The sequence below is a fragment of the Dreissena polymorpha genome, chromosome 8 (assembly GCF_020536995.1).
Source record: "Dreissena polymorpha isolate Duluth1 chromosome 8, UMN_Dpol_1.0, whole genome shotgun sequence".
Classification (NCBI taxonomy): Eukaryota; Metazoa; Mollusca; class Bivalvia; order Myida; family Dreissenidae; genus Dreissena; species Dreissena polymorpha.
Window position 1 is genome coordinate 65,227,801 of NC_068362.1, and position 23,432 is coordinate 65,251,232.

The 23,432-nt window shown below is 32.3% G+C and overlaps 1 protein-coding gene across 20 annotated transcripts in view; it reads right to left on the bottom strand.

The window, feature by feature from the left end:
- Window positions 1-23,432, bottom strand: part of LOC127842803 (tripartite motif-containing protein 45-like) — a 203,529-nt gene that overhangs the window by 18,607 nt on the left and 161,490 nt on the right. For 11 of the 20 annotated variants that reach the window (XM_052372535.1, XM_052372536.1, XM_052372531.1 and 8 more), the window contains 2 exons: window positions 18,018-18,035; window positions 10,254-10,268 (listed from right to left, as the gene is read on the bottom strand). In XM_052372535.1, coding sequence (XP_052228495.1) covers window positions 10,254-10,268; window positions 18,018-18,035 — 33 coding nt within the window. Of the gene's footprint in view, window positions 1-5,926; window positions 5,963-10,253; window positions 10,269-18,017; window positions 18,036-23,432 lie in introns of those variants that run through there. The other 9 variants (XM_052372550.1, XM_052372548.1, XM_052372546.1 and 6 more) reach the window with 3 other exon arrangements.

Consider the following 23,432-nt stretch of genomic DNA (forward strand, 5'->3'; position numbering starts at 1 on the left):
TATAAATAGTTATGCTTTTGCGATTATTAGATGACAGTCATCAAACTAAATGTGTATAATCAAAACGAACGAATAGTCAAAATACAGCTTTAGGTTTTAATCTGGTTTTAAAAGTTTTAGTTTTTTTTATGTCACAGCCAGTTTTGTCGAGTTTTGTTGATATCACACACTATGTTGTTGGTGTGAAAAGATATTCGACATAAGAGAAAATACAAAAAAAAAACGTAAACTACACAAACAAAACTATTAATGACTATTCATTTCTAGTAATAAAAAATAAACAAGTGGAGTTTATTAATAGTTTTTGTTGAATTATCAAATACTCATTTCACTGGTAATCATAGAAACACATGTATTTACAGTCGTTTCTACGCCATTCGTGATTTTTTTAAATGGAATATAAGCTCGTAATTATTTAATGATATCAATTTTGTTTTAAGTAAACACCACAAAACAAGTTGTCAATATCCAAATGATGAAAGCGCATATAATGCTCTTTTTTAAATCATGGAATATTGATTCTGAACAAATATGTTTGAAGTCAAGCTTAACAATATTTACCACTTACTCAATAAGAAGTTGTTTTTTTATTAATTGTAAACATGTGTTTCCTGTTTTTGCATTCATCTTGGTTCGATGTTAAATTATTTTAATACACACGAGCATAATCCCCAGTTCAGCGTTTGAGAGCTTAATCAAAGCTGCTGCACAGTTATTAAATAATATAACTATGCTATTTTATTGATTTGTTTGCAGAGTGAAATAAAACGCGAACAATTCACATATTATTTGCAGCGCATAAAGATGTAATTTTGCAACTTATGCATGAATGTGTCCGATTAATGTGTAGACTCGTGGCTCGTGTCCTTTTATGCATTCCCTATAAAGTTAAACGTCCATCTGTTACACGGCAACACGTGTTTGCTAATTATCATAAATGTTATTTCGTGTTACGGGCTCTTGTTTATTGTCAATTACATAAAGTGTGTTTTTGTAGCTGTTTTATTCCAATTATCTTGACAAGATATGTCGATGCCATTGATAGCCTAGCCGGAAGCGAAAATAGTAAACCAACCTAGTGGAGCGACTGGACAAAACCTCCACCGCCTTCGGGATGACGATCTGTGCAGAGAAAACCAAACTACCGACGGAACCAGCAATGGACATCAAGATCTGTGACGAAAAACTAGAAACCGTAAATAACTTCAAATAACGTGGCGCAGCTGTCGCGGATACAGGATAAATGTCTGAAATACTCGCCACACAACAACAGCAGTGCTCAAAACACTGATGACCATCTGGAAGAACAGACACAAAGAAATCAGCTCAAAAGTCAAACAGATCCGCGTCCCAGTCGTGTCCACATTTTTGGACCTCTGCTAGTCATGAGCACTTACACTGAGAGACGTTCACCCACCATCAATGGAGATTAGATGACTCCTGGACATATCCTACAAAGACAATATCACCAAAGAGGAAGTCAGAAACAGAGTCAAGAAAACCGTCGGACTTATCGACGATCTGCTGACCACTGTCAAATCACAAAAACTAAAGTGGTATGGGCAAGTATCACGATCATCAGAAAAGTTCCAAGACAATTCTACAAGGCACAGTACAGAGATGGAGGAAGAGAGGAAGACAAAGGAAACGATGGGAAGATAACATTACAGAATGCACTGGGTTAGCACTTAGCGAGGCCTTGAGACTGTTTTACATACCAGAAGAATGCAGAGAGCTGGTAGGTCATCTGTGGTGCCCCAACGGCCATCCAGACTACCGGCGAAGTTATGTGAAGTCGTATCCAACGTTAAACATATATTTATTACGATAATTTATGTTGGGGAAAACTGGGAAATAAATTGTATCGGGAACAGTTTTTAAATCCACTTTTAATAAATTTTATATAATTGTACAGCAAGTGTAAAATATAGACAAATAAACGTTTTGTGATTGAGCAGTCTATAATTAAATATAGATCTTTGTATAATGTATCGGAAACAAATTAACGTTAATGTTTAAACAAGTGGTTAAAATCAAGTTATACGAAAATATGCAACCTACACACTAGACATAACATAATAAGAGTTGTTTCCCTCCTTATATTTAATGGCCAGACTGTCATTGACATTCTGTTAATCAAATTATCATTTTATTTTGACTTACTGCTCGTCAATAAAGCAAATACTTTCGTCTTAATATCAATATTCATTTGTTTACGTAAACAGCTGCTACAATAGTATAATTTTGTTAACCTATTATATAACAAAGACGAGCCGCGAATATTCTACTGGTGAAAATATCGCGTTAGGTCGCGATCGTACTGCAAACATTAACCGCAAATATCGAATTGAATTTCGAGATTTTATCGAGATAAACGATATCATTTTTACACGATTACATTACGCTTTCGTAAAGTAAAGGAAGAGTTCACGTTGGTATTGCAAGTATTTCTAAATGATGATTCTGCTGTTGAAGATCTGTTCCAAAGGGCTCCGCCCAGCTCTAAATCCAGCTTGCTCTTCGATCAGCAGTTCCTCGACCTTACCTTTCGATCGATTATGGCTGATGGTGCGGTAGTTCTCGTATGACTTGAAGTTGCCGTTTTACTGTAGGGGTATGACAAGTGATCGGATCCAGGCCATTTGACTGGCGTACGTTGAAAAGTCGAACCACATTTCCGGTGACCGTGATATAAAATACATTGAAAGAGCCAACCACTGCGTTGCCATCAGTGCTTTGATTTATTAAAGAAACGAATATCGAAATTCCGAAAGATATTTTCTCGCATAAAGAAAACAACTTCTTCGCGAGCTGTAATGCGGGTGAATCTATAAAAATGGTCTGATGATGTTTGTCAATTACACTAACTTTATCGGGTTGTTTTTTTATTTTAGTTTTTATATAAGCAAATAAAATAAAGATCATCTAAAAAGGTGAACAGTTCCAGATGTTCAAATATAATATTTTATTATCCTGAAATTGTGGAAAAAATATTTTTATAAAAATAAAAATCAACTCCCTCTCTAAATTACAAAGTATATTTAATCACGTTTTATACATTTATCGCATGTATCTCAGACCAATTACCTTTGGAATTTCTTATGAAACTTTTCAAAATCTCAGATTTAATACTTTCGATCAAATACATACTTGTAAATTTAAACTCAACAGTTACACAGACATTTTATAAACATTATTCCCCCCCCCCCACTATTGCTTCATTTGCTTATAATTACATCCACATTAAATGAAACTGGAATTGAAAGCATTCACGATGTTAACAATACGTTCAACGATTGAGAAAACACATTTCTTAAATGGAGCAGTTAAAAATCATTACATATGTTTATTTAATTGTTCACTTGTTCATAAGTATGCATAATAAAGGGAGACAATAAACATCTGCACGAGGCTGATCGCGTTAAACGACCAGTATAGTGCTTTAGATTTATATACATATACCTGAAGTTTCTTAGTTATACCATTACGCATAGTTTGTTGTCTTCACCTATGTTAAAGCGTATATATTTAAGACAATCAAAATTTATCGATAATCCAAGAAAAGTAATATACAAATATAATGCATACCACCAATTGATAATTCCCAGCTACATTTTACAAAATAAAGTCCTAATATTTGACCCCGTTTTCACATTCACTGCATTTTTATATCAAATGAATGATCTTTCACATTTATATAGCTCATATCTTGAAAAAGTATTTCAAAATGTTTGCTTTGCATAATTATGTTTTATTCCAGTAGTTTTGATCAAATATGATTATAAAACTTTCTTATAGTTTTATCAAATGGAATGTAAGCTCGTATATATTAGACTTATAGCAACTGTGTTCATGCCGCTAATGCATACATATCCATATCCAGTCTCTAAAAATCCATTTAATAAAAAACAGGGAATAATTGTCCAGAACACATACTAATTTACTTCTTTCATTAATTGCATGGCTTCTCTGGAGCAGAGACGCAATTTGACTACTCAACGAGTCTTGGGCCTGAGTAGAACCAGTACTTGGTTTCTTTTGGGGAAATCTAAAGAACGCTCATACAGTTTTGATCGAATCCGTTACCTCCCGATCGCTTGGCGAATACAATATCTACTACGCCACGGCGTCCAATCTGATCGAAGTAAAGCCACACAATACTTTAAATATACTATCCAGCGTCGTAGCCACGCTGAGGCACACCGAGGCAGTTGTCTCGGCTAAAATTTGAAGAGCAATGTTGAGATAACAAGGAAATTTTTTTTAATTTATGTCAAAGAATAAAATCTATATAAAAATTGAGGCTATTTAATGAATTTTAGGCATTATGATATTCACAAACAAAATGATAATGAATATGTCCCTGTGACGCAATCGGTAACGCGTCGGACTCTAGATCCATTGACCACTATTATATTGTCACTGCGTTGGTTCGAGTCCCAGTAGGTCAGGGATTTTTTCCTAAAAACTTCCAGCAATGATCCTTTTTATATGTGCTAACGATTGAAAACGCTTTTGACTTAAAGTATTAAAATTTGTTTTGGGAAAAAAGCGCCCTATGGTGCTTTCAAGCTCTAAATGGGAAAAATCGTCCATGAAAATGTGTTCAAGGTGAACTTGTCTGAACTACAACAGCAGTTTGCGGAAGATGATTTGATGTTAACTCAAAAATATAATTCATAAAACAAACTCATTAAAAGTGGTTTAAATGGCTTTTAAAACGCACCAGAGACGTTCTAGGTATAAACAAATTTACGGGGGGGGGGAGGGCATGCCCCCGGATACCCCTGGAATGACCTAAGATACTGCCTCGGCTATAATTTGGAACTGGCTACGCCACTGCTATCGTTTACATTTATGCGATAATTTATTTTCTTGTTTTCCTGTTCGTCTTTGATCGAAGTTAAAATATTACCATACGATGGGTGTTTATATTTACGTATTATCTATCACACCAGTATCATTGTAAACGAAGTTGAATGGTGCTTCTATCCTATTTAGGTATACATTAATACAATATAAACCTTTTCCGTAACAATTTACATATACTAAAGTATGATTTTAAATCTGTTTATAGGTAATGACAATTAACTTAACGACTTCTCATTTTTGGTTTGAAACAAAGAAATGCTATTTCGTATTATTATATCTGAAAACTTTGCAAAAACGATATAATATATTACACGATTACATTACGTTTCAGAATGCTTTTGATGCAACAACAAGTTTTGTCAAGTGTCGGTCATTGTTCACACAGTGTTGTTTTGTAAATGACTTATATCCTTATTGAAGACATTAAATCTAAAATAAAATACGCACAATTGAAAATGATTAAAACTATTACTTCTGTTTAAGATATGTTATTTGTCTATCTTTCAACATAGTTGGAAACGCCTCGTGGATACGGAACTCGTGTATTTTCTGTACGTGTTAAATAAATTTTGATCAATTAACAAAAGCAGCACATAACCTATATATGTGTACTAGCTGTAATAACAAATAATATTGTCTGAATATTAGATATATAGTATTTATCAGATGGAATAAATACAGTTTGCGATCACAAGACTTTGTTTTTAAAGCTGACTGCGTCTTCACTGAACTAGCATGGCAATATTGATAATTGTCGCCGCTAGAGAGCTGTTCGTACTTTTTGTACGTTATACGATTAGCCTGGATATGCGAGGAGTTTAAAGTAGTACTTGTATTTGTATTTGGGTTGATGCTCTGCGCTCTGGGCTTGTAACGGCTGATGAATGCACTCGCTGGCGGGCGCCATTGTTACGTGTAAGTAACATTGGTTTGTGCGCAGTAGAAGGCACATGTTCATTTACTTGGTGTGACCTCGGTGTCTGATAGGTATTAGTAGCTGCTTAGATGAAGACGTCATCGGCAGGAATTGGGTACTTGGACGCTCATTAACCGAGGATGAAAGTGATAACTAACTGTAAACTGCTGAAAACTGAAAGATACGAGTATTTGGCTACACTGAGCTTTGTCGTGAGTTAGACATTGAGAAATTGAACACCTGTATCTGATCATTTTGCCAAGAGACAAGAGGGTCAATACTTCTCATATTGATTAACCTGATTTTGTCCAGAATAGAGAACCAGTCTGGAAATTCATCTCGGATCACCTGCATCGTCAAGTCCCAGCTTAGCAGGGTACACTTTTTGTACTTAAGAGTTAGGATGTTTTGATTTAAGATCATGGAAATATTGCCATAGAAGCTTACGTGCAAGACGAATTTCTAGCGGGAAGTCTCTATCTATAGAGTCCCTTGTACCCTTTAATTTGTAGAAAACGCACATTACGATTTCAACGTCCGTAAAGTACCGAAAACAGATTGGCCTTGAATGATTTTGTTTGAATTTTCCGAATCGATGTGCTCTTTCCATGTTCATATTGTCGCTATCTAGACTCACACATTCACTCAATATCATACAGACTACGCTTAAGCAGTTTTCATTTTACCTTTCACCAACACACAAAAAAAACATTTTGTTTCTTTTTTTGGCCTCACTATCTATCAAACTTTTTGCTAATGTTTTTTCAGAAGTACATTTTGTGTATTTACAACGGTGTTGACTTCATTTAATTTCTTGTTGATATGTATGATGTTCTCACTTTTAGAGGCACGTAGTTTTTGAGTATGTCTAGTATCTGCGTTTATAGATTTCAGTCCATCATACATTAACGACAGTGATTTACTCAATGAGTTAATATCCACAACAATTGCCGGATATTTGCCTGTATTTCGGTTGCGCCTTTTTACCATTCCAGGCGACCTTCGTCGGGATTGTCATTAATTGCATACATGCTCGTTGCCATAGTAGATCGAATGAAAGCAGTTTAACGGTAGTGGTTTTAGAGGATTCAATCCAGTATCATTGTACCGTACTGAAACCGATATATTCCCGATAATTGGATGGGATTAGCTTGTACTAGCACAACTGATAATCGTTGCTCGGAATTCACGATGCTAAATTCACACAAAGAATTTTACAAATTGTACAAATGTATCACAGAAATTGTCAAATATCCTTCGATAACCCAGTAATATTGATATGTATCAAAGTACTGACAGTGCTGGCGTGACGATGCTTTTGAAGAGGATGGATATAAAAGCATCAATTTAAGTTTATCTACATCACTACAATTGTGTATGTGGTTACGAAAATTTTGGGTACGAACACATTATGCCAAATTTGGGAATGAACAAAAATGGGTATGAAAAAAAATTGGATGCGAAAAATATGTTGGGTTCGAAAACAAATTAGGGTACGAAAAAGAAAATGGGTACGAACAATTTTGGGTACGAAAAAAAAATTGTGGGTACGGGGAAGTAGTACCGGTGGGAAACTTGACCCATTCAGCGAAACTGGGAGGCGGGTTATATTCTCGATCAAATCTAAAAATAACTACATTGGGAGTTTTCCCAGCGTCCCAGCGTTTGAAGTGCCACATGGCAGTTTCGTGTCTGGTTCCTGTCCCGAATCTCTCGATAAATTTGAAAGAGGACGGTAACCAAGCCACCTTAACCTTTATCAATGATAATCAGCGAAGTATGCCGATTGAGAAAATTTAGCTGACTCAATCGGACTGGCTCGGTCTTTTACATAGGTCGCCTTTGTGAATTATTTGTTCATGGTATGATAGCTTAGACGAGCTGCTTCGCTAAAGCGGCATCGTCAAACATGCACTTATTTGTAAATATGTCCAGTTTTAACCACCTAGCTCACACAAACGTGACTTTACAGACACACCACATCACTTTATATGTTCTCGCAGAAAGCAAACAATAAACTTCTTCGCGAGCTGTACGTCTGTGAATATATAAAAATGGTCTCATGGTGTCTGTCGATTTCACAAACTTTGACATGTATTTTTAACTTGTACTTACTCTATATCCGAACACTAACGCAATACAAACGACAATCGTATTAAATGTTAACACCATCGTTATATGTTACCGTCGTGTAATCGTTTCCACATGAGTCCCTATCCCAATCGTAAAATAAGATATTTGATGATGCCTTTATCTTCCAATCTTATTTATCGTTTGACCTAGACTTCTTCTGATAATTCGTGTAGTGGGAAAATAACACTCAAATCACATTAGGCGAATTTATAAAATTTAAGGAATATTACTGCATTTTGTTAAGTGTAGATAAAGAAATTAAATTGCTGAACATACATATAGAACAGAGATTTTTTCCAGAGTCAAAATTGTTCAAATAAATTTGTATCTCACGTATCCGTCTGTGAGGCCCGTAAAGTTTGCAATATAAACGACAATCGAAGATCAACATTCATAAATTAAGCTTATGAACATCATGCTTGCTTTGGGACAAAAAAGTAAACATGATCCGAGAAAATCATTCTAGGTTGAATTTTGGGCCAAAACTGATAACGACATCAAAACGCGTATTACGTATATAGAGCTAGTGCGATCGTCTTGCTAACTCTGAAATCGAAAATCAAACACGAAAAGCGAGTATCGAGCGAGGTTGAATGTCGAGCCAGCATTGCACTTTACTTTTAAAGAGAATCGCGCATATCGAGCTGGTAAAAGTGCTGTGCAAGGCCTTATAATAACGTTTAAACTAGAACCTCAAAAACCGAGCTATGTTGAATTTGAATTAAGAGCCCTCAATAACATCCTCATTCATATGCAAATCGCGAATATTGCGCTAAGACTGTTTTCAATATTTAAACAAAAACGTAACAATCGAATAAGTTTTATTTCGATCCAGCGCTTACATCGACATTCAAATTTGAAACGCGAATATCGAGGTGGTACATATATCATGCTAGCTGTGATATCAAATTTTAAGTAAGATTCGCAAATAAGATTAATTTCGAGCATGCTTTGACATGAACATTCAAAGGTGATGAAAATATCAAACTGATGAGGATATCGTTCGGGCTTTGAAATAAATATACAACGCCAAACGTAAATAACCGAGTTTTGCATATATCAAGCTTTATAGAAATCACGATTTTCTAGGCTTAATTGCATGCAAGCAAAAGCATTCGCTTTCAAAGACGAACCGCGAATATCGATCTGGTGAGATTTCGTTATTGCTCTAAGAAAAAAATTCATATGTCGACATAAAATATAGGACTTGACACACGAAATTCAAAGTAAAGCGCGCCATGTAGAATTTTCCGACAATCTTGTCAGAGTTATCCGTGGCTAAATCTGCATTGTTATTTAAGTCAAATTGTTCATGCTTCTTTCAGATTCTACTTAATTTGCAATTTTAAATCAATAGTTTGATCCATAGTTTACTTAATGTTTGTAAAGGCAGCTTACGTGCAGACTATTCTTTGTAATGAAAAAGTAAAATGAATGTAATTTTCTGCACTTGTTAAACAATGAAAACATGCATTAATGATATGACAACGTCTTTAAATGTTTTGTGCATAAATGTAGATTTTAGTTTACATATTTCTCTATAAATTTTAACGATTATCAGCTTTAAATATGTATTCGCGCTCATTAGATGACTTAACTCTATATTTCGATGTGGTACGAGATCTCTTTTCGAGGAAGCACACACGCCGACATGCAAAACCAAGCGCGAATATCGAGCTGGTACAATTATTGTCCATGCACTTAGACCAAACTTTAATAACGACTAAAAATAATACATCTCCATTCACAATATTCAAAGTGAAGCGCAACCTTATATAATTTCCCGTCATTTTTATCAGAGTTCTCCCCTGCTAAATTGTATTCTTAATAAAGCAAACATGTACATGTTTAATAAAGGTCCTTATATTTTGGGCATTTTGTATGAGTTTTATTCCGCACATTTTTTAGACAAACATATTATTTTTTATGCAAAATTAGCTATTATTATCTAATATGGTAAATAAAAGTATTCCTATGTTGTTTTCACTTTCCTAATCTAACGCTTTATACATGTGAATAAATTAATATTCATAGCCTTGATTCGATAATAAAAAAAGAACGAGTACTCTGACTTCATATAAAATACTATCTGAGTCTAAGTTCATAGAGCGTGTAAAATACCAAACAAGAGTGTTCATCATCATATGTTTATGTCTAGATTTTAATTGAAACACAGAGATGTAAAGACTTTAAGGAAGTCCGCAAACATCTTCATCTTTTCAAGCCAATAAGTAATTCCTAGTTTCAAACATCAAGCTAAATTTTGTATAAATTACAAGAGGCTCATATAGATTGATTTAATCATATATAGATATAACACTATGTTACTCACACATGAGATATCCGCCTGAAATAAACAAATGATAAGCCATATTTAAATATAGAACAATATTTCGATATGATAAGCATTTGTGTTAATCCCGTTGTATTATTTTTCACAAAAGGAACATAATACATATATACACAGGTTTTATGAGAATATTTTAATCGTCTTAATGTGTATTGGATTTGTGTTATATAACATCATCAATACAAACAAAGCATTGTTTAATTTTCACGAAATACATCATATGTGAACCTGTCTTAAATCTTAAACATATCATTTCCGTACTATATATTTAGAAACAATTTCCAACAGTTTATTAAGGAGATTGAGAGGTGAATTCACACACTTACTAAACTTTTATTCTGTGTGTATAAACTAACGTTATCATTTCAAAGAAACGCAGTTAATCGATATTATCAGAGTAAGATATCGTGTGTACTACTGTTAAGTGTATAAATAACTCCGAAAATGGAGTCAGTGACCGCAATAAACAGACACGTTTAATTATTGCACATATAGTATCAATCAAGTATCCCTTTATACACTTAAAGGCACATATTATAAATAGATAACTGTTTTCCACCCAAATACTTACGCTTTGATAATAGTCTTTCGTTTAATTATGTACAGGGAGCAGAAATAAAAGTGTACTTGGAAATGCACATTTAATATAATTTACGTTACTGCATTGGTGAAACATTGAAAGCCTAGGCTTTTATTTTCCTTTTCGAATTACTCTGTAGCTGCAACATATATTTAAGGGACCGTCAACCAGATTGACGAACAATAAAACAGAGTTTTAAAATACCGTACTTTTTTACATTTTTTAGTTTATATTAATAAAAATATCACGACTGATATATTACATTACTTGAAAAAGGTTGTTAAATTGTCATACTTTCAGTATATTCGGTTAAATTTTTTACTGGGGATGTGTACCAGGTCACTACTAGTTAATTATAAATAACGCAAGTAGATTGATCATCATCGTCACGTGGTAAACCCATGAATGCAAATTGTGCATGCGTGGTGAATTGTATATATTATAAATATAAAATGATCAATCTACTTGCGTTATTTATAGTTTGTATATCTTTATGTAACCTATTTTCGCGATTTACTTTCGATTTCACATCGCGAAATTTTATTACCGAATATACTGAAAATATGAACTTTTTATCAAATACTTACTTCACTCGCGATCATAGAAACACATATATTTAACACGTTATTCGTGAATTTTACCAATCGTGAAATAAATTTGATCACACACCAACATAACGAATACTTTCGTTTGAATATAAATATTCATTTTCACGACAGCAAGTGATATAATCCCTTTCATTTAATAATACTTTTTTTATAAGCACAGATTATTACAAATGTATTAGTTAATAAAGTGAGCATAACATTATTTTTCAATTACTCAACCTGGGTACAAACAAGTAAAGGGTCAGCTGAAACTTAATGTAAACATTTTGTTTGACCTTACCTTGACTTCATAATCAGGACTTGATTATTTTCGATGTTAACGGACTTGTCATAATGATGATTTGACATTGCAATTATAGTCGACAAATGGTTCATGAAATTATGTTCTTATTTGAATTGTATTTACTTGAAACATATGTTTTTTTCCAAAAATCATTCAAAATATAGTTAATGGGAAGTGTTTTATTTCAATTATAATTTATTCAAAGTTTGTTGTTTTTTAGATATCGTAAGATATTGCTAAGTACATGTTGTGTATATTTCTTGATTATTTTCTGAAAGTCATTTGCATGTAAAGCAAGGTGAACTTATCATACATTTGTGTATTCATTTTATAATCGGAAACCAGCTCATATCTGTCAGTCCTGTTAAAATTTATGATGCATATGACAAAATAGGTTTGTGTTACCAATCTGGTATTAATTGTATTGATTCTCGCAATACAATGAACATTTTAAATATGGTATGTATCACGTCCTCATCTTTAGCTGTACCTATAAGGAAAGTCATTTACAGATAACTTTGTTCAACACTAAAATAATTTAAAACGGAAATGTGCAGTAAATATTATGTTGATATCATTTGTATTTGTTAATCACAACTCAAATACAAATATTCAATTTCTGAACGTGCATTGAAAGCAAATTATTTAAATCATGTTAAATTAATTCTAAACACGATTAATGTAAAGCTAAATATATTTACCCGTCACTTCAAAGGTATTATTATTTAGCTATGTATGCTTAAATTTGATACCTGTCTTCGCATTTGCCATTGAACAGATACAAATATCGTGCTAGCGCTGATATTACAATTCAACCATGAATCGAGAGTATTGAGCTAGTTCTAATCTCCAGTATGCGCTGACATCTACATATAAATATTGAGCTGGTAAGAATATCATGCCTTATATTAGGTCGAAACTTAAAAAAGGCATTTGTGTAAGCCAAAATGTTCATGCACCATTACAGATCTTCTCCATTAGGATATTGTGAATGAATCTTGTTTAACAAATGTTGACGATGAACAGATTATAATTATAACGAATTGACTAATTTGTGAATATCGTCTAATTTTGGCAATTAACGTACTACGACCATGCTGATTTATAGCTAAATAAACTTCAACCAACAGTTTATATAGTATTGACAGACATGTACGCTGAAGCGAATCTCATATCGAAAGTCAACCAGAGTCGTAACATATTTATATCACGCTATAAATCAAAGACAGTTCATTTTCTTAGATACATTTCTACTTATATTGGTAATTGAATGTAAATTACTGCATCGGGGCATATTTTAAGGTTCAAATGTTTCAAATGCATCTTACAATAGATGAAAATAACTCTCATCAGCCTGAAATTCACAATTTTGACGCCATTGTCGCTTTGTCACGTGACCAGTTTTCATTCGGATACTTTCGGATCGACCATAATTTTTTTTGCTGAAATTGTAAACATTACTTTCGTTTACTGAAATCTATTTTTGTGATTAACAACTTACGTCTGGTGGATTAAAAGACTGATTTCAAAGAGAATCAAGTAATTTTAAATAATTTTAACTTTGAGTTTGTATTTACACTACAATTTGTTTACAAACCAAACAAGAATAATTTAAAATACCGGGAAATGTCATTCTGAATTTGAAAACACTTGAGCACATAATACAAAGTATTTTACTAAACATAGAAATAACGTAAAATGACCGTAAAATCTCGGGAGATTCACATTTCAAAAATGTCTGTCGCATCGCAGAAAAGATACATTTCATATGTTTAATATAGTATTTTGTGAAAGAAAATATCAGTTAAATGTGAAAATGTCAATCTGTCCGATCAAGTGGTTGATTTGGGCCAATAACTGCATTTAAAGCTGTTTTGGGCCGGTCTTTGTTAACTGTCAACTTTTCTGGAATTTCTGGCTGACTTACCAAACGGGGTTGGTCCATAACTGTAAAGTCGCGCCAGTCAAAAATCTTAAAAAGCGATATTTAAAGTTATGGTAGCCAGAACAAGTTGATTTAACTTGCCTGATCACATTTTTTTCAGTGCCGGTTTTCTAAAAAAAGTTACATTTTGTATTTTATATTTAAGTGTTAAAAGGGAGACGTTTAAAAGCAACAAACTATAATATAAGATAATTGTTTTTGTTTTAAACTATCATTTGTATATACGGTATTAAAATTGGTATGTCGATTTCTCTATCGCTGACCTGTCAACCTGTCATTAATTATTTAATATTAGTAAATTAGAAAATCCATAAGCAGATGGTATATTTGACATGTACTTTATTGACACATAAATTGTATTGAAAACACATTTGTTGTCAACGTTTGGTACCAATTGAATAGTTAGACAATTCATTTGCGTTAATGTCTTACACAATAAAATTAAGTATAATAATGTTAAGCCTTCAAAGCATATTCAAATGAAGCCATGCGGGGCTCAGTTAATTTAAGTAATGCCATTATATTTGTTCGCTCAATTTCATGCGAATCAAAAATGTAAGGCTTTACCAAGATATTTACAAACAAATGCTCTTTCTTTAAAGTAAACGTAACTGAATAGCAATAGAAAATGTTGTCCTCTCTTTTACACGAGTTCAAATGGAGGTTTTGTCGTAGAGTTTAAAGTATACATCTAATTAATAGATGCTTTTGCTTTGAACTGAACAATCAATTGAATGTAATTTAGAATGCAAAAGATTGTATGTCTATATAAGTTTTATATTGATTTTTCATACACAAATTAGGATGTTAATAAAATTAGTAATGTTAAATATATAGTATTTTGTGTGGGCCTTTGGTGGCGAATCGAATACTTATTAAACGCGTTGCCAGGGAAACATACATGTTTAACGCCGTAGATATGCAAGTCGTGTTTTTGTTTTACTGTACTTGTGAAATAAAATTTGATTATCTTACAAAGGCCACGAAAAAAAGTATATATGTTAAATATACCCATTAACATCGTCTGAATTTAAGTATTTATTAAATGGAATTGTAAATTATGTTAGGTCATGATTAAAAGTAATACGAAATATTTGTATATATACAATGGGTGTGCTCCTCTGGATCATCGACTTATCTGACTATTAAAGGAGTCTTTTGCCTGGGTTGAATCATTACTTGGTTTCTTTGGGGAGATCTTAAGAACGCTCACACAATGTGAATCGAACCTGTGACCTTCCGATCGCTATGCGGACAGCATATCTACTACGCCACGGTGACCAATCTAATCGAAGTAAAGCGACACAGTAATTACTCTAAATAACTATCGTACACAAATATCGGCAATTTTGTTTCTTGAATGTCTGTTCGTATTTGATCGAAGTTTAAATATTGCGATACACACGGTAACATTTTTACGTATAATCTATTTCACCGGTACCCTTGTTAACGAAGTTGAATGGTGCTACTTTACTTTACTTTACTCACTTTACTTAAGGTAAAATTAATGCGAAAATAAAGGTTTAACGGAGCAATTAACATCCATTAAAGTATGTTTGTATATCTGGTAATAGGTCATGTTAATTAACTTGTTTTTGGTTTAAAGGGATCTTTTCACGCTTTGGTAAATTGACAATATTGAAAAAAGTTGTTTCAGATTCGCAAATTTTCGTTTTAGTTATGATATTTGTGAGGAAACAGTAATACTGAACATTTACCATGGTCTAATAGAGCCATTATATGCATCTTTTGACGATTTTAAAACCTAAAAATTATAAAGCGTTGCAACGCGAAACGAATGAATAATTTGGAGAGTTCTGTTTTTGTCGTTAAATTTTGTGAAACTACGAAGATTGCTTATATAAGGTATAAAATACGTTCAGCATGTGTACACGGCGGAATAGCTCAGTAGGCTAAAGCGTTTTTACTTCAGGACTCTGGCAGGACTCCAGGGGTCACTGGTTCGAAACCTGGTTCGGGCAATGTTCTTTTCCTTTTTTTAATTTTATTCTTGATTTTTTACTGGAGCTTTTACGATCCAATGTTTATATTTATCGATATAAAGCATTTAATGAATAAGTTAAAAAATGCCAAAATCTGTGAAAAGGCCCATTTAAAACACAGAAGTAATAGCTCGTACTCATATTTAAAAAAACTTCACAAAGACGATATCGTTTTTACGCGATTTTCATTACGTTTTAGCCTGCTTTTGATGTAACAACTAGATTTTTGAGTGATGTTCACTGTGCACACAATGTTGTTTTTGTACATGATTTGAATCCTTATTGAAGATATTCAATCTAAAAGAAAATACACAAAATTTAGAATGTTTAAAATTATTATTAATGTTTAATACATATTATATTTATCTATTTCAACATAGTTTGATAGGCCTCGTGGACACTCAACTCGTGTATTTTTTATGTACTTGCTTTTATCATTCAACAAAAGCAACGCTAAGCCTATATATGTTTAATAGCTTTGATAACAAATAATATCGTCCAAATATTAGTAATAATCAAATGGAATAACCTCATTTTACGATAACAAGTGATACGGTATATTTGTTTTCGTTATCTTTTTTAAGTAAGTGAACAAATCATTTTTGCGATCATAATCGAATTTGAAAACATAAATACAAGCTTAAAAGTATCTTTATTAAATTTGATCAAATTGAGAAAACCTTATCCAAATCTTAACTCGGATACACATACAAAATTAATGGTTGATAAAAAAAATATGATCAGACGGTTAAGTTAATTATTCTTTAACAGTGATGACTGGCGGGTTTATAATGTAAACGGACTGGTTATTAAGATGATAGGAATTCGATGTTAAAGTCGAAAAATGATTTATGTGTTTAAACTTTGCAATTAAAAATATATACTTCTCGAACAAAACTTTATATGGCAAAAAAATGTATAACAAGCGAGTCATACTGTTATTATTGTATGTTGTTTTATTTGCAAAACACTCCATTAAATGAGTGTATGAGCTACAATTTTAACTATTAAGACCCTTGTCATAAAAAATTATATTCCCGTATACTGTGCTTTTTATTATTTATAGTTATTTATTATCAGTTATTTATATTTATTTTTTTATTCATTCATGTTATGTCATTAAATTATTATAGGGTATGCGCAAACTGCGATCAGGCTTCTACGAAATTAACGCAGCAAATCAAAAAAAAGTTTCTTGTTTACCGATACGGTATAAATGTTATTGGTTATCGCAATATAATTAACACTTTAAAATATGGTATACGTTTTCATCGTGACTATCCCTAAAATTATTTCGGACAAACAGTAAAAAGCATGGATAACTTTCTAATAGTTTCATCAAATGTAAGCTCGTATAGATTAGACTGATAGCAACTTTGCCCATGCCGTCATTAAATGAATATCCGTACCCAGTCCCTGAAAATGCATTTTATGAAACAAATAAACCAAGAAATAATGGTCTTAAACTCATATGTATCTGATCGAAGTAGAGATGCAACATTTTCACTCTAAACGTCATATCATTAAAAGTAATGCAATTAAATCGTTATATCGCATACATTTGAATAATAGTACGTTAAGAGTAAAGATTAAGTGTTTCTTGTAATATTGTTCGTCTTTATTCGAAGTTAACATATTGCAATAAGCCAAGAGCATAAACCCCTCATAGTTTTTATATTTTTTAATTATCTAATACATCGGTAACCTGGTTAACACAGTCACATGGTGTTTCTTTCGTATTTAAGAACGAATGAATAAGATGGTAAATCTTTAAAGAGACATGTTCACAGATTTTGGCATGTTTTGAAGTTTGTAATTACATGTTTTAAATTGATCAATAAATTTTTTTAAACTAATAAGCTCCGTTATAAAACAAAAATAGTTTCAAGAAAGGTAAACAAGTAATCCCAACTGAGCTCGAACCACAGATCCTTGGAGTTAAAGTCTTAGTAGCTAACACTCGGCCATCCGTACTTATATAGTTAAAAACGTATTCCATACTATACATCAGCAATTATCGTCATGTAAAAATAAAACGATAACAACAGAGCCCTTCGAATTATTCAATCGTTTGGCGTTTGCAACGTTATATAATTTTAAGGTTTTGCAATCGTCAAAAGATGCATATCATGGTTATTTAAGAGCATGGTTAATGTTCAGTACAACTGATTCATTGTAAATATCATAACTGCAATAACTTTTTACAAATCTGAAAAAATCAAGTTTGTCAATTTTCCAAAAACCTGAAAATATCCCTTAAATAGAGTAGTTTACATAAATGAAGGTATGTTTTTATATATTTTAATAAGTCAAGTTATTTAACTTACCAAGTTCTCGCTTTTGATCTAAAAGTACAGAAATGATGTAACGCATTAATAGTTATGAAAAAAAAATCAAAAACGATATCATATTTGTTCGCTTGCGAACGACTAAGGTTAATAGCGCAGTTTTGGAGATCGGTCTGCAAAAGAGCTGCTGTTCATCGGATCACTCAAAAATCATTGATTGAAGGCAACTTATTGTATCCGTTTAGTACTGTCTTTGAGATACAATAAGTCTACTCTCAACCCACATCCGAACGAGAAAGAGTGCGCGGAAGAGTATACTTTGCATTACTGTTTTGCATAATGAAAATAGTCCCAATGTGCTTTGTTATAATCACGCAACACAGTCTCCTTAAAGGTTGTAAATGAACTCAGAAAACCTCACATACATGTACATGCGCCCAACACAGAAGCTGAGTATTTTAATTAGCAACCTTAATTTCAGCCGATTCCTCATCAGAACAACGGGAGAAAAACTGAAAAACCCAGTACCATTTTACTAAGTGATCAATATAATTATTATTACATTGTGTAAAGCAAAAACATTTATTTAAGGTAAAAAGTCTTATTTGTTTATGCATATACATTCCATTTCATTATTGTTTCATTATAACAAGTCATACACTGTTAATTGAGAAAAATTGTGATCATCGGAATAAATTAATACTTATTCACGGCAAATCAACATACAACAACAAACAAGGTTTATTGTGATCATTTTCTATATTGTTTGTGTTCGAAATATGTTTTAATAATACTTTTATATTTATTTAAAACCAGCTTTTAGCAAGGATGGCAAACTTCGCACGTTTACTCGGTACTCTGTCACTAAATTGTCCGGGGAAGACAAATGGTGTATCGAGAAACGTTGATAACACAGTATTTCTTTCAAGATGCGAACGCGATACTATCGAATTAGTATAGAGTTATGATACGACGGAATTATCTAACTACAGATATGTGCCGTTCTTGGTTTGTCGGTACGGAAATCCTTCTTCAAAGACTGAATTGGCTATCGAAATTTGCCAGTTTGCTATGAATAACACAATTTTAACTTCCATTTACTATCGTAAAGTATTGTGTATAGATGTTCAAAATTCTAAGTAGCAAAGAGATGTTTAAAGAACCGAGTCATGAGAAAATGAGTATTATTCCATATGCGACCAGTGTACCTAAAGCCAAGCTTGCACATCTCGCCGTCTAGTAAGGTGATACCTAATTCAACTAAGAAACCTTGCGTGATCTATAGTGGACAGCGCAGCTAATAACCAGACTGCGCAATTGTGCTGACTGTGATTGAACTACGCTATCCGAAACGCAATAATACCTATTTCCGCAGAACGCGGCTGTAAAAGTGTAATTGGAATGTGTCAACATAGAACTGCGTTATAATCAAATATTACAATACCAAATACAATGATGTCGAAAAAATTACCTATAATTAGCCATGTGAGGACAAACACGATGTAATCTCCCGTAGTATAATTTCTTCGAACAGTTCTTTGTGATTTTACAATACGTGATTTTAATAACACACGTTTAATGTGGTTAAGTTGCGACTTACAAGTGACATAAACAACAACAAATTAAACTTTTGTTTTAAATTTAATTATTTAAAAACGTGATTTTTCTAGCATTATTTCAAAGTCAAGATAAACATCGACAATATTGTTTTAAGAGATTTCTTTTCAACTAAGCTTCATCTTTGCAATAATAAGTGGAACTTGTGTGAATTCTTAAAAAAGAAACAAATTTTATAGATTAAAAGTGATTTTCCTCCTTTTTTAGGTACAATTTATCCCAAAAGGGAGACAATTATTATCTGAACGAGCGGCTGCTCGAGTTAAAATAAGTAAAATGCGCCGCTTTGCTTAATCACCGCATATATATCAAACAAATTATCTTTGCAATTCATTTTGCTCATATCTGTTTCAGAATGTTTGCTGTGTTTAAAAATGTTTCCCTCGTGCTGGTTCAGCTGAATTTTCGATGTTTGTGTATTTGTGTAGTTTCGATCAACTGCGTCTATGTTAGTTTTAAATGGACAAAGGAAACCAGACTTAAGTTTAACATGATATTTATCCCTAGATTGTTGGTTGTTCTTATATTTATACCGTCCTTAAATGCAAATAAAATAACCGCCTTTACAATCTTAAGAATGTGTACAATGCTTTAAAGACACAATCTTGAATCATGCAGTTTAAAAACAGTTTAGTTTGATAAGTGTTTGGTTACAAGGAATCGTACTTTATCCACCTTTCCATACATGTATTCCCTACGCTGAAGTACAAAATGGTAAATTATATTAATATAAATCAACAGATTTCGATACAATAGGCATTTTTGTTATAAACCTTTTGTACTTATAGAAAATATCTATTTATATGTTCTCACAAAAAGGAGGCATGGATTCTTGCGCGAATATTCATATTGGCCTACCGTGCACTGTATTTGTGTTACCTTATATTTTTTCAAAACATGCAAACCATCGTTTTTGTGCAAGAACTAAAACATGAGAAAACCTGTCTTTAAACTAAAGTATGAGCAGTATAATACTGTATATTTAGTGCATTTTTGCTGTTATGGGATGTTTGACAATTATAGATTCATGTTACTTTTTTATTATCGAGATTCAGCAAATTGCTGTAAGTTCTTTTTTAAATTAACGCTGCATTTAAACAAATGTTCGTGGTAACCAATCTGGTTTCAGTGTTATTGAATATCGCAATACTTATTTGCGTGTGACTATATATTTATGAAAAATATGTATGTGTAATATATGTTACTTGTCTATATTACAACAAAGTTGTAAACGCCTCGTGGATTAGCATCTCATGTTGTTTTTTTGTATTTGTTAAACAAAATTTGATCATTCAACAAAAGCAACGCAAAACCTATATACGTTTAATAGCTGTAATAACAAATATAATCGTCAGAATATTAGTATTAATCAAATTTAATAAATTCTGTATACGATAACAACTGCTACGATATATTTGAATTCGTAAACTTTTGTTATTAAACTAAAGCGAACAAATCTTTTTTTGCGAACATAATCGAATTTAAAAACATTAGTTCAAGCTTAAAAGTTTCTTTATTAAATATGATCAAGTTGAGCAATCCTTATCCAAATCTTAACTCGGATTCAAATATACAATTAATGGTTGACAAAAAAAATATGATTAGTCGGGATAGTTGAAAACGAAGTACATGTATTGTTTCACAGTGATGCCTGGCTTGTTTGTAATATTAACGGACTGGTTGTGATGATGATAAGAGTTCGATGTTAAAGTCGGAAAATATTGAATGCGTTAAAACTTTGCAACTTTTTAAGAGCATACCTTACTGACAGTAATTTACATGAAACAATTATTATTATTTAGAAAAAAAAGTCAGTCGCACAATGATTTATGTAAGTTCTTTATATCCATCATTCTTCATTTAATGAGTGTGTGAGCTACAATTGTAAGTTTTAAAGATTCTTGCCATAACAAGTGTTATATTCTTGTCTAATGTGCTTTGTATTAGGTATAGTTATTTATTATTAGTTATTTATATTATGTTTTTATCATACTTGTATTGTATTATATGATTATAGAGGATAAACAAACTGCAATCAGGCTTCTATAAAAATAAACAAATGTAAATGTAAATGAAACAAATAGTGTTTTGTTTACCGATGCGGTGTAACTGGTATTGGTTATCGCAATGCAATTAGCACTTTTGAATATGGTATACGTTTTCCTGGTGACTATCCATAAACTTATTACGGACAAACAATAAAAAGCATAAATAATTAAACTTTCTTATAGTTTCATCAAATGGAATGTCAGCTCGAATATATTAGATCTAAAGCAACTTTGTAAGTGCCGTCATTACATAAATATATATACACAGTCCCTGGAAATGCATTTAATAAAACAAATTAACCAAGAAATAATGGTCTTAAACTCATATTTATCTGATCGAAGTAGAGATGCAACATATTTACTCTAAATGTCATATCTTTCAAATTAATGCAATATAATAATAATATCGCATACATTTGAATAATAGTACGTATAGGGCAAACATTTAGTGTTTCTTGTATTCTTGTTCGTCATTGTTAGAAGTTAAAATATTGCAGTAAGCAAGAGCATAAACCTCTCATGGTGTTTATATTTTTTAAGTATCTTATACACCGGTAACCTGGTTAACACAGTCGCATGGTACTTCTTTCGTATTTAGGATTGAACGACTAAGAAAATAAAGCTTTAAAGATACCTTTTAACAGATTGTGGCATGATTGGAAGCTAGTCGTTACATGTTTAAGATTGATAAATATAAACAGTTTAGCTAAAGAGCTCCAGTAGTAAACAAGAATAAAATTAAAGAAAGAAAATATGTAATCATCAACTGGGCTCGAACCTCTGATCGATGGAGTAAATGTCAAGCGCTTAAACCACTTGGCCATATAGTTAAAAATAATATATTTTTTAGACATAATTTATATTATATATAACCAATCCTCGTCATGTGAAAACATAAAGGTAACATCAGAAACCTCCAAATTATGTAATCGTTTTGTGTTAGTAACCTAATAATTTTCAGGTTTTGTTATCGTCAAAAGATGCGTTTAAGTGATTGTTTTACATCATAGTCAATGTCCAGTATTACTGTTTCCTTAAAATATCATAACTACAATAATACTTTGCAAACCTTTTTTTTTCAAGTTTGTCAATTTACCCAAACATATCAAGGTCCCTTTAATTGGCAGTTGACACACATGAATATCTGGTAATAAGTAAGGTTATTTAACTGACCATCTGCCCATTTGTCATCTGAAATACAGCAATTATACTACGTATTAATATTTGTGAAACATTTCCAAAAACGATATCATAGGTTGTTCTCTTGCGAACAACAAATGTTAATAATGGGGTTCTGAAAATCGGTCTGCAAAAGTACTACTGTTCATCAAATCACTCAAAAATCGAGGATTGAAGGCAAACTAGCGTATCTGTTTAATTCACCCTTTGAGATACAAGAGTTTAACTCTCAATCCGCATCTGCGCCGAGGAAGACTGCGCGGAAGAGTATATTTTGCATAACTGTTTTGCATAATGAAAATAGTCCACTATGTGCTTCGTTATACTCGCGTAACACAGTCGACTTAAAGCCACACACCTTATTGTGCATAGTAAATTTAAGTATAAATAAGAAACATATTTTATCTATGCCCATTAACATATATCTGGTGGTTACAATGTATAAATCCGTCTTTTTGCTCTTTAAAACGTAAAAATAATCGCGATTGTCGAAATGGACGTATACATCAAGAAATCCTACTTTCTGTTTTAAAAGCAGTACCGTTTGAAAATTAATAAATTACTTGCTTACTAGGCAATATATTTAAATTTATCTATGCCAATTAGAATA